At 37.4% G+C, this 19628-nt stretch overlaps 1 protein-coding gene across 4 annotated transcripts; it reads left to right on the top strand.

Moving 5' to 3' along the window:
• On the top strand, positions 1-16519 carry LOC102075892 (uncharacterized). 4 transcript variants are annotated; one of them, XM_019354479.2, is made up of 30 exons: positions 2-362; positions 2451-2594; positions 3811-3879; positions 4187-4245; positions 4435-4584; positions 5383-5514; positions 5710-5733; positions 5992-6990; positions 7093-7232; positions 7403-7604; positions 7706-7822; positions 7933-8132; positions 8216-8306; positions 8400-9077; positions 9376-9446; positions 9542-9700; positions 9802-9843; positions 9932-10024; positions 10164-10238; positions 10331-10419; positions 10509-10611; positions 10704-10820; positions 10910-11061; positions 11179-11328; positions 12901-12958; positions 13054-13182; positions 13836-13922; positions 14117-14211; positions 14324-14366; positions 14571-16519. In XM_019354479.2, exons 4-30 carry the CDS (start codon positions 4230-4232, stop codon positions 14877-14879), a joined length of 4521 nt encoding a protein of 1506 aa, XP_019210024.1. In that variant the 5' UTR covers positions 2-362; positions 2451-2594; positions 3811-3879; positions 4187-4229; the 3' UTR covers positions 14880-16519. The 4 variants fall into 4 exon arrangements, with proteins under 4 accessions (XP_019210025.1, XP_019210024.1, XP_019210023.1 ...); XM_019354480.2 differs by lacking the exon at positions 2451-2594 and having other exon boundaries at positions 1-362; positions 11197-11328; XM_019354478.2 differs by lacking the exon at positions 2451-2594.
• Positions 16520-19628: the final 3109 nt, after the last annotated feature.

Below are 19628 nucleotides of genomic sequence, written 5' to 3'. Positions count from 1 at the left end.
GGACAAAATGAAAGCAACAAACATAAAGATAAAAACATGCCTAGTGGTAGACAGGTATGGGGAGTATGACACTATCGTAGGGATGCTTTCATATTTTCCACACCCAATCAGAAGGATACACAACATTTCAGGAAGCAGTCATTTACGAAGTCTGATCAGAATGGTTTGAACTAAAGTGAAACCTACTCAATGAACCTGCACAGCAGATAGTATACCGGCATCCTGCTGAGTCCTCCCCAAACAGACTGGCATATTTAATGCAAAGAGGGATGACAGCTCCAGGAATGGATTCAAACCTTTTCAGTGGACATTTCTTTTTCTGAAGAGTTTTGGACATTTTAAGAGATCTCTTCAGAACAACAGTAAGTGGTTCAAAACAGCCTTAGAAGTGACTTAGACCTGCTTTATTTCTCTCTGTTCTCACACTCAGTGGCTTTTAGCTTTATTACCTTCACCAAGACGGTTATGTTTTTGATAGAGTTTGCATTGTGTGTAAATACAATAGCTACAAAGGTTTTCAATGAATTCTGATAAAACTGTAGAGTTTCAGAGCAGGGTCGTGTTAGCAGTTCATTAAAATCTGCCTTACGTCCCCAAAGGTGTTCAAGGTCAACTTAATTGGTTGAAACGTATTATAGCTTGGAAAGTATTATTCTCAAAAGTGTCATGCATATTCTCAACATATAAAAAGTATGTTATAAAGATTATATAGATTATAAAATATCATGCCACATTTGACCTCTGACCTCTCATTCAAAATCAATAAGCTGATCAATCTATTGGTCAAAATGATAATAATGTTATAAAAAAAGAAAGAAGCACCCCAAGAGCACAAACTTCTGTCAAGGCAGCTCTCTTTGTGGGCAGTGTTTAATTTTAGGGTGGTATTTTTCTACTTTTTATATGTTCATTTAATTTTCTTTGCAGTTTTAAAACATACTTTGAGAAGTTTATTAAACATTAAATGTAAAATCAAAATCAGAGATCATCCACCCCACAGGAATGTTGCCAGTACAAACAAATTCAATAGAAACCATGAGTTTAAATAGCTCCATGTTTTGATAATACACAGACTTCTTAGAATCACACAGTAGCATATTACTGAACCCTTTTGTGCATACACGTGTACCCACACATGCACGTTCATGCTTGACATGCCGTTTATCGATCAGGATGAGGGAAGAGGCAAAAAGGTAATAAGGGATTTTGAAGTCTTTCTGTGGAGGAGATCAATGGTGTGAACAGCAAGTGCAGAAGCCTTTTATTCTGTTGACTGTATTTAAATGGGACCAGGACTGTTCATTTTCACAGACCGCTCTCAGTGCCACCTTCACTGTCTCTCTTCATGCATGACATAAGAGAAATAAAGGCATTGCTCTAATTGATAGGAGAAATAAATGTGTTGTTCTAATTGCGGAGTAAGCCTTTTGCCTCTTCCCCATCTTCAAAGACAAACAACAGACTCCACCATCTCTGGGATTCTCCCCGTTTCCCGACATACATTCAGAAGGCCCCCCCACCATCTGTTTATTGGCGTAAATTATAGTGTAAAGCAGACATACTTGAAAAAAGTGACATCAAAGCACTGTTATTTAGGATTGTGACCAACACATCAAAGACATTCCAACAAAGCTTCTTCTAACACACACAAATTTACTTTCAAATTTCCAGGCCAATGTCAAAACAAGTAAGCCTTGTTTTGACATTGGCCTTGAAGTTTTTCCTCTTGAGTTGAGATTTTGTTGTTAGAGAACAAACTAATGCTGCTGATGCTAATGGTGCTCTTTCGAGTGAGCCTAGAAAGTGCTTCCTCTTCTGTGTTATGTCTAGTTGTTGTCAGGGCAATGAATGACAATTCGGAGGTCAGGGATTGTAGTTTTAAACAGTTTTAAACCAATTACCAAGACTTAAGGTTAGATAATCTGTGGGTTGATCACATATCTATATATAAGAGCTAGTCATAGCTACGGGTCTTGAGTTCATGTTCACAGCATGAATCTAAAGATTTCTCGGTGCTTCTCAGTGTGCATCAGCGCTTGTGTGTCATATGCCATAACCTTTGGGAATTGATCGCATCACCTTGTCCAAGTAGCTTGGAAAGAAAAGCGTCTGGACTTCTTTAAGTTGCTTGAAGACGTTTCACCTCTCGTCCGAGAAGCGTCTTCACTTCTAAGGTCAAATGGTGGAGAGTCCCAGATTTAAGGGTGGGAGTAACCCACCAAGAGGGACAATGATCCCCCAAATGATCCTCTAATTAATCACATGAGCCAAGGTGTGAAAGCGGGTGTAGGTCACAATCAGCCAAGGTTTTGGGTGAGCTCATTGTGAAACCTAGTCCCACCCCATCATGTTATTTCCTGAGGTCAGATGGCCCAGGATGTGAGTGGGCGTTGAGACGTCTGAGGAGGGAACTCAAAACTAATCTAGGACTCTCCACCATTTGACCCTAGAACTGAAGAAGTTTCTCAGATGAGAGGCGAAACATCTTCAAGCAACTTAAAGAAGTCCAGACGCTTTTCTTCCCAAGCTTCTTAGACTACGTGACCTGCATGACTGAGAACCTTCACAGACATATCGCATCACCTTGTTTTAGTGTAAGTTATTCACAGCGTATTCCTTTGATCTTTCATGTTTAGTATTCTGAAAGTAAATAAACGAATGAAAAGAAGAACACTAGCTATGACACTAAATGATATATTAAATTCAGATGGACAGGAATAATGTCTTAGTGTCTTTCCAGTTTTGTTTCGTAGATGATGTGACAATATGTATCAATAAACCAAACAGAATTCCAACAATTATTACAGTTGTTATTTAAATATCTGCTCTTTTATGCCAACACTAACATGGAATTTTAGCAAAAGTAAGCACCCAGGGGCACTCTATTTTAGAATTAACCTTGCTCCGTGATATTAAGAAACTACGACTTCAGAGAACAGAATGGTAGGAACTGTAGGACATTTTGACAAGTTGTAGTTTTGGTGCTTGATAAATTTCACAACCAAACATTTTGAAGTTAAAAAACAACAACAACAACAACAACAAAATGCTACGGAGCTTTATGGAGTACTATTGAGAGGCAAATGTTACATTCCCATTTAGTGGAAGGAGAGCAAATTATAAACACAACTTCCAAGAAATAAGATAGTTTTATTAGTTTTATAAATGTGGAAAGAAATAATTAAATAATATATAAATATTTAAATAATTAGCATATCATAAGTCAGTTTTTAAAACACATGTTATGAAACCACACTGAAAATGTGACAGGTAATGTAAAGGTAATGTAAAGGGTAATGTGACACCCTGGTCTCAATGTCACATATGCCATACATACAAAACACAAAGCCACAATGTGTTGACATAGCAGTACAATAGATCACAAACAGAGCGTTGAGTCCTTTTCCTTTAGTACCTGCTCAGATCGTCTCGCTTCTGCTCCATCTGCTGGTCCATGGACAATAAATAAATACATAAAAAATACAGGCACAGAAATAAAGCGAAAGAGAAGCTTCATTTACAACCCACAGTCAGAGAGGAAGAATTTTGTTCTTTGTTTAATAAACCTCTTCCTGGTTCACAATGAATGTGTGTGTATTGCTATGAAAGAGGTTGCCACTCCTTATAGACACACCCAGTGGTTGCTTAAACGGTGCTTAAACTGTTGCCAGGTTTGGACAGGTATTGTATAGGAAAACAGCTGACTGTACCTGTCCCAGCTGAGTGGTCCTCAAAGAGAATGCCACCTTTTATTTATTTATTGAAAAAAAGGGAAACAGCTGCAGTAATTTAAACTTTCTTATCTTTTAGTGGACAATTCTTTTTCATCCTGATGCTTAGAAGAGTGCTTGTGTTTTATGAGATCTCTTCAGAACAACGGTAAGTGCCTTAAATACTGACCCAGTTAGAAAACATTAGAAAACATTGAAGGTTAATTTTGAAGATGTCCTAAAACATGCACCTTAGTCATACTTAACTTTTTTTTTTCTAAAGTGACAATTACAATTGCTTTAACCAGTTCAGAATTTTATACTGAAATTTGAATGTAACCAAATACACAAACACTGAGTATACATAGAATTCTTAAGGTGGTGCATTGCCTGCTGGTCTATGTCTACACCAAGCTTTTTATTTTTAAGTCCAATTGTCTAACATTGTTCTCTAAATTCGTTTAATGTGTCTCCAGGCTCTTCTCTTGATTCCTGGGTGTGTTTGCATCTTCTAAAAACATGGACAAAAAGGAAGGTGAGAAGCTCAACATATAATAATTCACACAGAACACAAATTCACATTTTTAAAGTGCAATATTGCGTCATTTGCATCAAACCTGAAAAAAAAAAAAATTTCTATACCAGATTTTCAGGTATTTGAAAACCTAAAATGTTTCAGGGCGTTTACTTTCTGTATTAATTTTGTCGTTTCTGTTCTTCACAGGTGCACACCAGGTATTCAGTGATGTTGCATCACTGATGGCCCTTGCTGGTGATAAATGTGTGTTTTGTCAAAAGAAAGAACGTGCAAATAAGGATCACCTTCACAAAAAGCATCTCAAAGATGGAATTTATTTTGTGGAAAAAAACCAAGGTAAGGACTAGATGTATATGTGAACAAAGTGGACTTGGGGATTACTACACACTACACTATTCTTCAATTTAGTAATTAAATCTTTGTCTTGGTTATTAGTTTGTCATTATTTAGATCAGTTTATAATCCCCCTGATTTTCTCGAGGCGTATTTCTTTATTTGGCTTAATTTGTTACCTGTTAGTAATCTGCTTGGGATTCCTTTTTAGTCTTCTCTTAAGAAAAAAGTGACAAAAGTATTAACAGTGATGTTTCTAAATCATATGCCAGGTATTATAGGTGCACAGCTGTGTAAATATGAATTGTGGTGTATAAAAAGTTACAGAGTGCAATGATGTGTGCTTAGTCTAGTTTAATATTTGTAGGTCTGCCCCATGTGGATAAACCCAAGTAGTCTCATTCTGCTGTTATTTGCAGGTCCCTTTTAGAAGTCTAGTCTAGTGTGTGTGTATGTGTGTCTCCAGAGAAAAAATGTTTTGGCCAATTTGGATGTTTGTCATGCTGTGTGTGGTAAAAGATGTGTATTAGTGTATTAGCGTAGCTCAAAATAATTAAAGAAATATGTATCAGAGTAGAGCCCTTGGTTGATTATTTTCATTGCCATTAAAATGTTGTGCCAGCCTTTATTCCTAACATATTGCCTAGTCCATATCAGTGCAAATATCCAGTATGAATACTTTTTTTCTTTTCAACTGGCTTTTTTGGTCCCTGGATTGCCAGTATGCCTTTCTCCCCAAGGTGTCACTAACTAGGTGACATTGTATTAACCATTTCATGCATTTACTCGCTTGTATTTCAGAGAAATTTGTGGTGGCCTGCTATTGCAAAGATGTCAAAGGAGCAAAGAGAAGCCATTATCATTGTCCGTTGTGTAACTTTGCAATTTTAACACGATCTTCTATCTTCTCGAAACATTTAAAAGACAGACATGGTAAGAGTTCTGCTATGGCATGGGGGGGGGGGGGGGGGGGGTTGGATTTTTTTAGTGAAGATGGATGACATCATTAAAACATGTTCTTTTTTATAGAGGTCTTTAAAGTTAAATTTAAACGAAAAGACATCCATATTATTATACCAATATATAACATACTTTGTGCCTTATTTTCTCAATTTCTTTATTCTGCAGGTATCAAATCAAGCAAAAAACAAGGTAATTTAACACACTAGGCTGAAGTATTTTATGATTATACTGTTATGCCTTGATATACAGATAGATAGATAACGGTGATGCAATTACCTCACTGTCATAGTTGTTCCCCAACCTTGAACCCACTCTTGTGCCTATACCTTGAAGAAAAGCAACATCAGTTCATGGCAATAATTTGTTTTCAGAATGAAACAAAAGCATCTTTATTAGATTTTAGAATGATGTGATTAACAGCTGTTTTTTTGTTTTGTTTTTTCATAGAAACTCAAAGCTCTTTAAAAAGAAAGGCTGAAAACATTAGCGATGATTCCCCAGAGGACTCAGATTCAAAGCCCGAACAATTTTTATGCACCCCCTGCACAGCTATGATAAGCAAACAGCCACACATAAAAAGACCCATCAGAGAAGTACATCACCTGGACTCTGCACCGATGACATGTATTGATGTTATAAATGGCATTTATGTCACACCAGAACACACAGAAACACAACACAGTCCAGCTTTTCCAATTCATGTCATGAAGTCTGCTAATCCACCACAAATAGACTGTGAGGTTGAGAAATGTCGCAGGTTCATGCAGATGGCTCGATTTTCGGGAAATCCGGGAAAAGAATGTGTTCATTTAGAAAGAACAAAAAATGCAAAACCATATGTTAAGCCAGCAGTCCTGACATCAAAATCACTTCAGGACATGTTGAGCAGAGGGCTAATGTCATCTGAGTGGGGCGCAAAATGTGAGGCGCTCGACAGTGCTGCCAAACAATGTGGTGTTGATAGCGTATTTCCTGTATGTTATGAAGATCAGGGGCCATCTCAACAGTGGTATTTTTTCTCAGTTTTTACAAATGAAACTGACCACTGGTGTCAGTTCCAGAGGACAAGGGTGACATTTGATTCAGTAACTAGAAAATGGAATTGCCAGTGTCGGGGAACAGGACGATCTCAGCAATGTATCCACGAAATGATGGGAATGTGGTGGATTTTCCAGGAGACATCAGAGAACAGCATTATTAGTGAGACATCAAAAAATAACTCCACAGCAAAAATATGTATAATGACAGAATATATTTACACCAAAAAGCGTATTCCACGTCCGAAGGACCTGAAGTTAGGCACTCAAGAGAAAAAGCCACCGCCATCTTTTGTTCCTTGGGAAAACACCTGTCCCTACTGTCCAGGGCCCACCCCTCCTCAACTTAATGCCCCAGAGGTTATCACCAACCAAGCTGTGATATATGGTCTTAGCAATTTCCACAAAGGTAAGTCACAACAACAACAAAACATGCAAACAGTGTTATGTGCATGCCTTTGGCATACAACTATCTTTAACATATTACAAAGTACTTTTCTTTAATTATCAGGTGTCTCCGTTGCTATGAAAGAGTGCCCACGGTGTGCTAACACTGTGAGATTTCAGGAGTATTCCTCAGGTTTCCACAATTTTAACAACCACATCTTATTAACACTACCTCTATGTGAACTCCTGCTGTCAGGTTTGGAGGTAAGCCAACTAACAATGAATTGTGGAACCACTATTTGGAAAGTGCATTAAGGAAGTTTATTACAAATAACAACAATAACAAAACATGTCCATATTTTGAGAAAAATAAGAAAAAAAATCTCAACATGTATGGACATTGTAAGCCAATTCTATATGTTGTTTAATTGCAGAACAAGACAACCAGTGGACGTATGCTGGACACTCTGTCAGTACTTAATGACAATCGCTACCACCACCAAATGGTGAAGAAGGCATTCCACCACTTTTTGTCATTATCAGACTTTGACTTCAACTTCTTTTGCTACCAGTGTGGACACCACCCAGCTGTGGTTGTGGCAGATGGCAACTGGAAACTAGGCTTTGATGTACCTCGTAAGGACAATGTCTTTTCTCTTGGAAATGTGTAAACTACTAAATTTCTGTGAAGAAGTAGATAAAACTGCATTGTTAACTATGTTTAATTTCATTTGAAGTTGGATCATTTGAAAGGCCAGATCCAGATACCATATCTGACAAGGATCTTGAAGTGGATATCGTCAAGGCATGGACAGATCTGGACAAATCACTCATAGCAGAAGGCCTTATAGCAGGTTTGTTATAGTGTGAGAACTTTACACAACAATAGTTTTAGGACAGTCTAGAATTATAAAGCACTATTATGAATATTTGTACAAATCAAAAGACTGTGTCTTCCAAATAGGAACATCTGTTGCAAACCCATACTTCAAATCTGTTCACCAGTCTACTATGGCACCATGGATGGGAAAGCACACTAGATTGAGGGATATCCTTCCAAAAACCGAGATTAAAAAGGCACTGAAAGAAAAAATTGATCGGAACAAACATTCACCAGAACAAATAATTGAAGACATAATGCTTCAAACCACTGACTCAGAGAAGGTATTGTATTAATTAAATTTCTATTTATTGTTTTTATTAACATTTACTTTTGTCATTGTTACTGTGGATCTTTCTTTTTATAGAACCAAAAAAAGGAATTCCAGAATGCACTGGGTATGATTAATGGATTCAAGGAACTACACCCAAAACTTTCCAAGAAACTACAAAAAACAGGTGATGAGTTGTTTTTTTTTTCTCTTTGAACATCCTCAAATTTAAAAAAAGTACTTTTGATATATAATTTTTTGTAATTTATTTATTTTTTAGGTGGTGTACTTCATTTCTCCTGTGTCCATGGTGTTGTTTATTATATCAATTTTCTTTTCTGGATGGAGTCAGCAAGGGACCATGCAGATGGCTTGCTAAGTTTTAAGCACGTTCCAACCTGTTACATTTCTGATATGGCCGATGAGGTTGCCAGTCACGCAAATGACCGAACTAATCAGATGTTTTTTAAGCCACATGATGGAAGACTTTGTGCACCAACCACAGATAATCTAAAAATGGCAACTAAAAATGAACTAAAGGTTGAAATGCAATGGGTGAAGAACCTCAGATTCCCATTACCAGTGAAGTTACAGCAAAATACAAATGCAATGCCAGCAGTACATCCAATCACAAGGACATCTGACAGGTATTCACTGTATGATCAATTCCACCAAATAAATCCAAGACATCCAGAAGATAATTTAAGAAGCCTCGTCATCTGCCCAACACTTCGACGAGAGGTCAGCACTGCAGTAGCAAAACAGTTCAATCAAGAGCTTGAATCCATTTGGCATTCCTTGTGCCAAATGAATGAATCCCACTTCAAACAGTCTGTGAGAGTGTTGATTGACTTACACAATGAAAAAATTAACAGGACATTTAAGGCTGAGATGGAGGCTTTGGGCAACACACAATTGTCTGTTGGACTGCATGGGATGTTGGGATTTCATACTGCTGGTAGGTTTGACTGATATATGATATAATAATAACTCATAAAATTATCACAGTTTTGTAAGCACAGGTGTCTTTGGCTGGGAAGGTAGAGGATGTCGTCTACTAGTGAGAAGGCTATTGGTATATTCCCTGGCTCCCTTAGTCAATGGTGTTGGTTTTTTGTGTTAGTGTGTTTGGGGAAAAAAATTGTATGAATTTTTGAGATCGAGCCTTGTAGTAAGCAAACAGTTTGAGTGCTTGAAAAACATGAAATACGTTGTTTAAACCATAGATCATTGCTCAGTTTTGTTTTGTTTTTTAGAAGGGGAGGAACACAGTGTGGTGAAATCCTCATCCATATCACAATTATATGCCACAAGTGATGATGAGAAGGTAAAAAAAACCCTCGTATTGCACTTTGATGTTGACATACGGAACATTATTAAAGTTCTTAAGAGTTAGTATGCTATCTTTCTGTGTGCATAAAGGAGAAACTCAAGCAGCTACTCTCTGGATCCCGTGATGAAACTCAAGCCCTGGCTTATGTTTCACGAAGATTTCCAGTCTCAATAAAAGACATTAGCAGCGTTTGCCCACTAGACTTGTTGCTTCAGTCATCATTGTCATCACCATGGATGACAGATGATGTAAGTGCTGAAAAATAAAATTGTTTTTTACCACAATTAAGAACTTTGTTTGTTAAGAAATTGTGTGCCAGCCACAAATCTTGTTTTCTTAAACATTCCAGGCTGTTAACTATCGGGTGGCGCAGCTCGCTCAAGAAAACAAGGTGACACATTTTCATTTGTTTCCTTTATGATATTTTCATTGGTCAATGAGTATTTATGAAATGCTTAATGAGATGTTCTATTTGACAGTGTGATGCTTTAGGCACCTTTGATTTCACTTTGTGGCACCGGGAATGGACCAAATCTGGAGCAGTCAGCGACCAAGTTGCCAAATCCATTCCAGTAGGTCCTTTTTGCATAATTAAAAATGAAAAAACAATAAATTAAAAAAAAATCCCAAACATAAATTTACAAAAACAATATTGCTTTTTACATGCTACATGACCTGTGTGCACCTACAAACGTTATGTTTGTGCTACAGGAATCAGAAAAGATATTCCTTCCCAGAATTGTGGGTCATTCTTCACCAGAGACAGGCAACCATTTCATCCTTTGGGTGAGCCAAAACATTTTAGGAAAGAGATTTCAGCCTATAATATTTACCCTTTTTATATTTTGCTGAGCATTTATGATTATATATGTTTGCAGGTGTTTGACTTCAAAGCTAAACAGATTAGAATATATGACTCACTGATGACTTCCAACAGCATCAGTGATGATGACATGGACCTGCTCAGGTAAAAGGAGATTTTGTACCACAGTTTTTGTTTACAGGCAAATTAATGCAATACTGATGGTGCTGAACTGCTGCTACTCTCTTTTTTAGAAACGTCTTTAGGTTTTCTGGTGGGCTTCAATGTTGGACAGTCACATATCCTCCACAGTGGAAGCAGGAGGACTCCGTTAATTGTGGTGTTTTTGTGTGTTCGGTGAGTTTGCTGTCCTGGGAGCTGCTACTTTTGCATGATCTATTGGTTGCTCACATGTTGGGTCATCTATGTCAATTTTAATTTTAAACTAGGCTGCAGAAAATGAAGTCCTACATTACAAGGTCACTGAGGATGCTCTGACCCTTAGTGAGTGCAGGATTCTTCGTCTACACCACGCTACACAAATGCTGAAAAACGTGAAAGCTGAGGTTAGAGAAATGGATATCTGAGTATAACAAAATCTTTACTGGTAGTATATGAAATATTGTGTGATAATATTAAGGGTTTTGTTATTTAGAATTTCCCACCGACTATGGAAGACATGTTGACGATTCGACAGAAAGAAATGGAAGTACAAGAAGCTGGAGTTGAACAGACAGACTCAGGGATCCATTGCATGGCCATGCAAATAAAGGCATGCTTGTTCCAGAGAGTGACTGGGAAAACCAGGTGTGCAAAACAATACTGACAACTAAACATTCTTTATGTATCAAACATTTGAGAATGAAAGTTACTCTTTTTTAAAAAACATGGTAGAAATTTAAAATTCACTTTGATTTTCTACAGTGTTTTTCATGACCACAGAAATCAATGTAGTTGGCTACTGTGCACGGTCTGCAAAAAATGTCTGCATTTTGAGTGTGCTGGTGTGGAGGGAGACTGGGAAGACTGGGAATCAAAGGATTTTGTTTGCGGATGCAACCTTACAACTAATGTGTAAGAAACTCTTGATTTGAATATCAGTTACTGTCATACTGTTGTTGTAAGTTTACATATGCTCATCGAAAGCATTTAATTTTTGTGTAATTTTGTGGTTCGGTAATGATTTCTTTAAACTATTGTTTTTCCAGGATTGAATGATTGCATTACAAGTCTTGAATGACTTTTAAAAATGCAAAAAATGTAGTGCACAATTTTTATTTTAGATTTTCTCTAGTCCACACAGGGTCAAAATTGCACATAAGGGCTCAAATATAGACATATACTAAAGTGTTTATACAAGTGGTTGTCAAGGTTCTATGGTGCTGTTTGCCTTATCAAGGCTAAGGCCTATTACCTTCTCATTTCTGATCACCCAAAAGTAATTTGTTTGACAGCACTTATTGGACTGACCAATACTCAGAATAATGAGAAAGTCTAAGTGAAGATATAAGAAGGAGAATTGTAAATGTACACAACTTGGAAAGGTCTCTTGAAGCCATTTCTAAACAACTGCAGATTCCAAGATCATTAATTCAGCCATCAGCAAAAGTTATTCACCAGAAGAAGACCCAAACTGTCACCTGCAAGGAAATTATAGGTAGGATGTTCAGAACAACCCAGGAACAATCAAGACTGAAGCCTCACGTGAACTGCAAACTGCTGGAACACCAGTGGCACTGTCCACAGTGAAGTGTTTTATATTGCCATGAACTGAGAGGGTACTGACCAAGAAAGAAGCCCCTGCTCCAAAATCAACACCTGACTGAAATTTGCAGTTACCCACAAACGCCTTGGAGAAAGGTTTCATGGTCAGATGAGAGAAAAACTGAGTCCCTGCTAGGGCCGTAACACTGAGCTATTTAGGAAAATATGTGTTTGGAGAACTAAAAGGCCAAAACCCAAGAACATTGTGGTGATAGCGTCATACTCTGGGGCTGTCAGGTGTCCTGGTATATTGGTACAAGTAGGTTGACAAATGAAGAAGGGGGACTGCCTCTAAATTCTTCCACTTTCCGTCAAATTAGCTGGAAGGTTGAAACTTAGACACAATTGGGTATTCCAGCAGGACATTTATACCAAAAACACATCACAACTCATTGTGGAATACATAAAACAGTCTAATATTAAGCTTTTGGAATGGCCTCCCTAAACCCTCGACCTTAACCCTTTTAAAGCTTTTGGACTATCTTGAAGAGCTGGGTAAAGAGCTTTGCTCCAAGCAAAGCTACCAGGCTTAAGAACTCTATTAATTTTCCAATACTCAAATATCAAGTCAGAATTTTGATTCTGTGCGGCTAAAAGAAAATACCAAAATAAATTCAAACTAGTGCACCCAATTTTTGTATTTGTTGAAACAACTATAACCCACATAATTTCCTTAAGGATCAATAAAGTATTATCATTCAGAATATTTTGTATGATTATTTTACCCTGGAAACAGAACAGTAAAAAAAATCATTATAATCCACAAATTACCATGACAACCATAAGTGTAGGTAAACATCTGACCCGTATAAAGATTTCAATACAAATGTTACAGATTGTGGTTAATTTAAGGCTCATGGGCAATGCTTTTGTCTCAAACAGAGGTGACATGCTGGAGGCTGTTACAGTTACAGAAATCCTTTCAGATGAAGAAATTAAGGTGATTTAATGCATTCTAACTTTTCTTCACTAACCTGTATGTCATGTTATCAGCTACCATACATTTAAATCACATTTTATATTCTAATATTACAGGATTTGGAAAGAAAACTGCAGAGTGGACTTGTTCTCTCCAACCGGATGTATCTGTGGAATCACAGAGAATTTGATCCTGAACTTTGTAAACATTACAGTGAACATTTTACTTTATTCAGCGACATAAAGGTATGTATATTCAGTGTTTATGATCTTGTTCACACTTACAACTTCAGTTTATCATCCATAATAATCTGTAGTTTATCACTCAAGTATGTTTACATAACCTAACATGTTCAGGATCATTACATTACAAAATATAAAGTGTCTTGAAGCAACTGTTGTTGTGATTTGGTTCTATATAAATAAAAACCGAACTGTAGTGCACTGAACTGAAACAAAGTAAAATTCAGATTTTACATAATTAACAGATTTAACATAATTATTAAGCCAAAACTCTAACTGCGTGGCAACATCTGCATAATAACACATGGAAATAAGTCATTCTAAGGCTTTGTAATGGGATGGTAATACTGCAAAAATTAGTTTTATATTCATTTTACAACCATTTCTTTTAATGGCTTTAAAACACTTTGTGACAATTGTTCATTGTTTTTTGCATTTCTACCATTAGTTCTATATATTGTGCTATAGAAGCAAATTTTACTTTTACTTGGTGATGGAGGCAAGAAAGACTTTGCTGGACATTTTCTTAACCAGTAAACTGATTTAGCTCTGTGGGAGTGAGAGCATATTCGAGCTGACAGTGACAGTGCACCACAGACATGCAACCTGTGTCTTATGCTTTTATCCCATGTCTTCTGTCCTTTTTGGTATTCCAGACAGAAGAAATGATCCAAAGACTTGAAAGAATTCTGTCAACGCCAGTGGAGAAGCAGCTATACCTTAGAGAGGTCATTTTGCCAGAGGTGAGCTGAGAACAAAAAAGAAGCTCAAAGATCTAAAAAATGTTGTAGATATTCTGAATGAATTATAATTTAGGACATGGGTTTTTACTGTAAATAATTTCTTGAATTGAGAATGAAAACTGCAGAACTTCAAGTGGACATCTATACAAGAAATACAGCTTGAAGGTGGTAACTTTAACTTCATTGTTGTTAAGGTTTTGATTCGATGGTTGCAAAGCAGTGGAAACATGTGCAGATACCAAGCTGAATCTATACTTCTGAAGGGCAAATCTTACGAAGAAGAGAAAATGTAAGTTCCATTGTTTACATTGTAGGTTTACTCACAGTTTAATCTGATTTTGCTGACTGAGTGTGGCAAAGGATAATTACTCATGCTTCTATTTTTGTATTTTTGTAATCAGTACAAGAGAGACAACAGCTGGTGATTCTGGACATGTAGAAGATGTAAGAGAAAACACACAGACACACTAAAAATTACATAGCAAAAAACTTTGTGTAAAAATCTACACTCGAGTGTCCTTGTGTGTGAGTTTCAACTTGCAAGTTAAAAAAAAAGCGGAAGACAAAGTCTGTGATGTAAGAGCATTGTTTTGTATTTTACATGTAATGGTATCAATACTATCAACACTTTGTCTTTTTTTTCTGCAGGAAAACACTTTTCAAAGTGACTGCAAAGCTGCGGCTGCTTTTTGCTACAACAAGGACTTTGATGACATTTTTGACCTTCCTGAGGTCAAATTGGAACAAGAAGAAACCCTGCATGACATGCAGATCCAAGAGGGTGGTCACCATGACGATTCCCAAGGAGAAAATGTCACATTTGTATATCAAAAAAGCGATGACAGTGACAGCGCTGAGACAGAACTTACAATTTCTAAAGAAATCTTAGCCATGTTCAAGAAAGAAAATGAAATTCATGACGTTAACCTTTCACACCCTAACTTTATAACTACTTGATTTTTGGTTTATGTTTGTTTCTCTTCAGTCTGTCTTTTGGGTGGCTGTGGCTCAGGAGGCTGACCAGGTCACAGACTAATCAGGTTTTTGGTTTAATCCTCATCTGCTGCAGTCCTGCATGCCAAATATCCTGGGGCAAGATAGTAACCCTAAGTTGCTTTTATATGAATATGAAAGCATGTGCATGTAAGATAGAATACACTTACATAGGAAAAGCATTTTTAACAAGTGTATGGATGAAGTAAATTGTGCAAAATCATTTTAAATGCTCAGACTTGAAGAACCAGTCCATTTACCAGTCAGTGTCCATTTGTCTGTCTACCTCTGATTCCTGAGTGCCCTGTCTGTGTCTGGCCTTTATGCTCCGTCTACATGAATACCTTTGTTGTGCTGTCCTTATGTCCCTATCCCTATATTTTCTCCCTTCCTGTTCCCAGGTTCAGCTCTTTGTCTCTTCCTCTTTGTCTCCCTAGTTTGTCACGCCTACAAAACAGACATTTCGACACTGTGTTAAGCTTCTGAAGCACAGATGTTTTGAAACACTGCTCCAAAGCTTGGTTCAAAGCACACAGGGCACATAACTGCAACTAAATGAAGTGTTGCTACCGCAGTTTCGGCAGGTGTCTTACCTGCTGCTTCGAAGCATAGCCAGTTGCAAGGATTCACATTTTTCTATTAGCCAGAGTCTTTAGGACTTGGCCTTGTAATTATTGAATTAATGCTTATGATACAACTGTGAATGTATGAAACAAAATATTGCACTCTCTCATTATTATTTTTGCTGTGGACTGTAAAGACCAAAATAGACTATCCACTCACTGAAACACTGGAATGCAAAGTGTAATTAAACAAACATTATTTAAATAGATAGAAATAATATATAAACATTTTACTTTAATGTTTACTGGCACATAGATGAGAGAAAGCTAGAGACAGAGACTGGTGGGTGGGCTTCATCCCCTCCCATCAGCAGAGCGAGAGCAGCTCTAGTTTTTTCTACTTTCTGATGTTCTACACACATAAATAATATATTTATGAATTTTAAAAAATGCTAAACAAACACATTTATCAATTACAGGGGATGTATCTCTTAACATTTTTTTATGACAAATGTTTTTGTTTTTTCCTTTTTCATTCTCACTGATGCTCCGTTTGTTAATACCTCAAAAACAACAGGAGTAATGCAGTTTCACTGTAGCCTAAACTCCAACCTCACCATAAACATCATGCCAGTGTTATAAAACATACAGCAACCAAAGCAGTGTGAACTTCATCCTATTTCTTTTCTAGCATATACATTGTGTTGACATAGAGATATTCATGTATTTAAGCTCACAAATTAGTATAAGTGTGGGTGTGTGTTACTTCCTGTTTAATCTTGATAGTCTTCTGTCTTGTGTGTGTAATTTTCAGTTTTGCTTCCCATGTCTCATTAGTTATGAATGTATTCATCTGTTTTCCCAGGTGTGTCCGTTTCCATTAATCACTCTCTTGTGTATATACTGTCTACATCCCCCTCACTGTATTTGCAGTTTCTGTCTGTCAGCTAATCTGCATCTTCCAGCGTCATCAGATTGGATGGGAAGTGTCTTCTTTGTGCCTCTGTTAGATGATTTGATCTTTTTTTCCCATCATTTAATCAATAAAGCTGTTTTTTTTTTTTTAATTTAGTTCTGTTTGCCACGTCATGTTTTCAGGGTCCTTACTCTGTCATCCACACACCAACTCTCATGACAGTTCGCACGTAACGGTGTTATTAGTATTTCTTGTGTTATCTGAATCATTCTGACCTTTTGAAATAGTTGATGTGTTGATGCTAATGCTTTGAAAGAATCAGAATTTGAAGTCGTTAGAGCCAGAAGTGACCATAATTTGGACACAGAAAGGCTAAGTTATCAGCTAATGCTATTTAGCTTGTGTGCCAAAGTTAATTACTGATCATGTGTCTTTTCATTAAGTGATTTTTTTTATTAATTAATATTTGATCACGTTATTACAGTTGATGAATGTATGCAAACCTACCACCTTGGTTACACAACCTTCAAAATGGAGCTACAGCTCATGCCTGTGCTATAGAAAACTATCCTTTATTATAGTAATATCCTTGGGCAAGACACTTTACCCTACCACCTACTGGTGTTGGCCAGAGGAGCCGATGGCACGATATGGCAGCCTTGCTTCTGTCAGTCTGCCCCAGGGTAGCTGTGGCTACAACTGTAGCTTGCCTCCACCAGTGTGTGAATGTGAGAGTGAATGAATAGTGGAATTGTAAAGCGCTTTGGGTGCTTTGAAAAGCGCTATATAAATGCAATCCATTATCGTTAGTATTATTAACTGATGTATTCAAGCTGCAAATCACTACAACAGTCACCTCAAGGCACTTTTTACTGTAAGGTACAGACAGGGCTGGACTGGGACAAAAAATCGGCCCAGGCATTTTGACTAGAGACCGGCCCACCAGGTATTATAGGAAAAGCCATAAAGCCTTTGAATGAAAACAAACGCTGTTGTGACAGTGATGTACACTGTCTTGTTGGTATATGTATGATTTCTATACATTTTACATCAGATAAAAACTTCGGTTGTAAGATTCAGATAATTATTTAATAAAAGCTAGATATTTTAAATGAGAATAAGAAAGAAAAAGTATTTCCTTGTCCCCCCCTTTCCCTGTTAATGCCCTACCTGCCCCCCTGGCAAAACTTTGCTAGATCCGCCCCTGCACAGTTACCAGCTGTCAGCTACATAGAAAAGGATCCTGGTGTTATTTGTCTCTCAGAAACAGTTCATAACTTCCCTTCAACTCATTCATGTCACCTAAAAGGTAAACCTGTTTCTCCATCACCTGTTCAGCTCTGATGATTCAGTAAGGACATCTCCTGGTTTCATCTGCATGTTTCCCTCTCACCAGATAACCAAACCGATATCATGACCAGCAACTTTTACAGCTGTGGCTCCAGCAAACATCAGCTGATACTAGAAATTAATATTAAATAAATTCTAACAACAGCTGATCAAGCTTAAACGTGCTGCTGTTGTTTAACGCGACATCTGCTGGTTTCCTCTTTCTGGCGCAAAGTGGGCGATAAACAAGCAAGAGAGACGGACTTGCGACAGAAAAGCCGATCAGCTGATCATTGATCAGTTTCATGATTGAAGTAGCAAAAGGAGAGGGAGGGGAGAGAATGAGAGAAGAGGAGGCAGCTGTGCAGCAAAGACACAGAATAACTCCAGCTTTGTGTCTTTTTTCATTGTAGCGGTAGTCCAGGACAAACTGTGTTCCTTCTCAGCTCACGCATAATTTTTTCTCTCAATACGGGACCATTCCATTTTTTAAGGAGCAGTTGGCAACTCTACTAATTAACCTTATGAATAAAATAAAGTTCACTATCAGTAACATCATAGCACCCACCCAGCTGAATAGAAACTCCGTCATGCTAGCTAGTACGCAGTACGAGTTATTGTAACTGACTGTAAAAAGTCAGCATAACGAAAATAAACTCCACCTAAACTTGGTTTATATCTGACCCAGATAGACTGCAGGTCATAACTTCTTACCTGAAGTTCAGTTCACCTGATACTCGGACCAGCAGCCGCCTCGGGTCTCTCCTCCTCCTGCCTCCCCTTCCCTCTGTGGAAGCTCCGCCATAGCCACCACCAAACAACTGAGTTATTTTTACACATCGGCCAGCATCTGGCCAATCCACCACCTCTCATTGTTCATGTCGTTACAAAAACAAAAACAAAAACGAACAAACAAACAAAAAAAATCATCGGCCCATAAAAACAAAAAATCACTGCTATGGGTACAGACCCTCTAATAAAGAGAGAGCGAAAACCCCAACAATCGGCTACCCCTTTTGAACAATCACTTGGTGAAATTGGAGAGGAAAACCTCTCTTTTAGGATGAAACCTCCACTAGAACCAGGTTTGGCTGTGAGTGGGGGTGAGGAGAGGAAGACGGGACAAAACACTGTGAAATGTAGACAAACGTTCAGTGGGAGATCTTAATTCTGATTCTAAGGTTTGGTTCAGAAAGTGTGTGGAGGTTTGTAATAAGTGACATTTTTAAGGAAGCTATGGAAGACAGTGTTCCTGTTTGACCTCATGGAGGCAGTCTTCTTTCTCTGAAACAATAATGCTGTGTAAAAATATACATGAAAGGAAACTGTTCTGAAAACTGGTGTTTAATCGTATCTTTTATTTGTTTTAACCGGTTGATAAAGCATGTTCTAATAAAATTCTTTTGGGTAGCACAATCATGGCTCCAGCACCTGTGGACGGAGCCATGTGGATGGATATTTCATATCAAAATTAACATAAAGACTACAAGTTGTAAATAACAAATGAAGCATGGAGCGGGAATATCTGTAAACCTCAATGAGCAGCAGAAATATCCAGCTGAGGCTATTTAAAACCTGGGAAAGGGAAGAAATATCAGGTTTTTTTAGATTCGCCTGTTCCGATCATAATGTTTGATGACAGCTGCTTTGTAACGGGGTGGTAAAAATCAAAGACAAAATAAACAAATAAAAACATTGCAGAACCAGGAAGGTGATTAAGTTTCCCCAGCAGAAAATCACACCTTTGTTTTTCAGAAAAGTAACTGTGACAACTGTCGCAGAATTGACAATTTCTTCCAGTTTCCAAAATTTTTAGAATAGTTCATGTATTTGAAATTTGTTTTTTTTAAATATATTTTCACATTCTATTGTTGTATTTTTTTTTGCTGCTTTATTTAATTATTT

This window comes from Oreochromis niloticus, linkage group LG3, assembly GCF_001858045.2.
Source record: "Oreochromis niloticus isolate F11D_XX linkage group LG3, O_niloticus_UMD_NMBU, whole genome shotgun sequence".
Taxonomy (NCBI): Eukaryota; Metazoa; Chordata; class Actinopteri; order Cichliformes; family Cichlidae; genus Oreochromis; species Oreochromis niloticus.
This window is presented reverse-complemented; position numbering and strand designations above follow the sequence as displayed.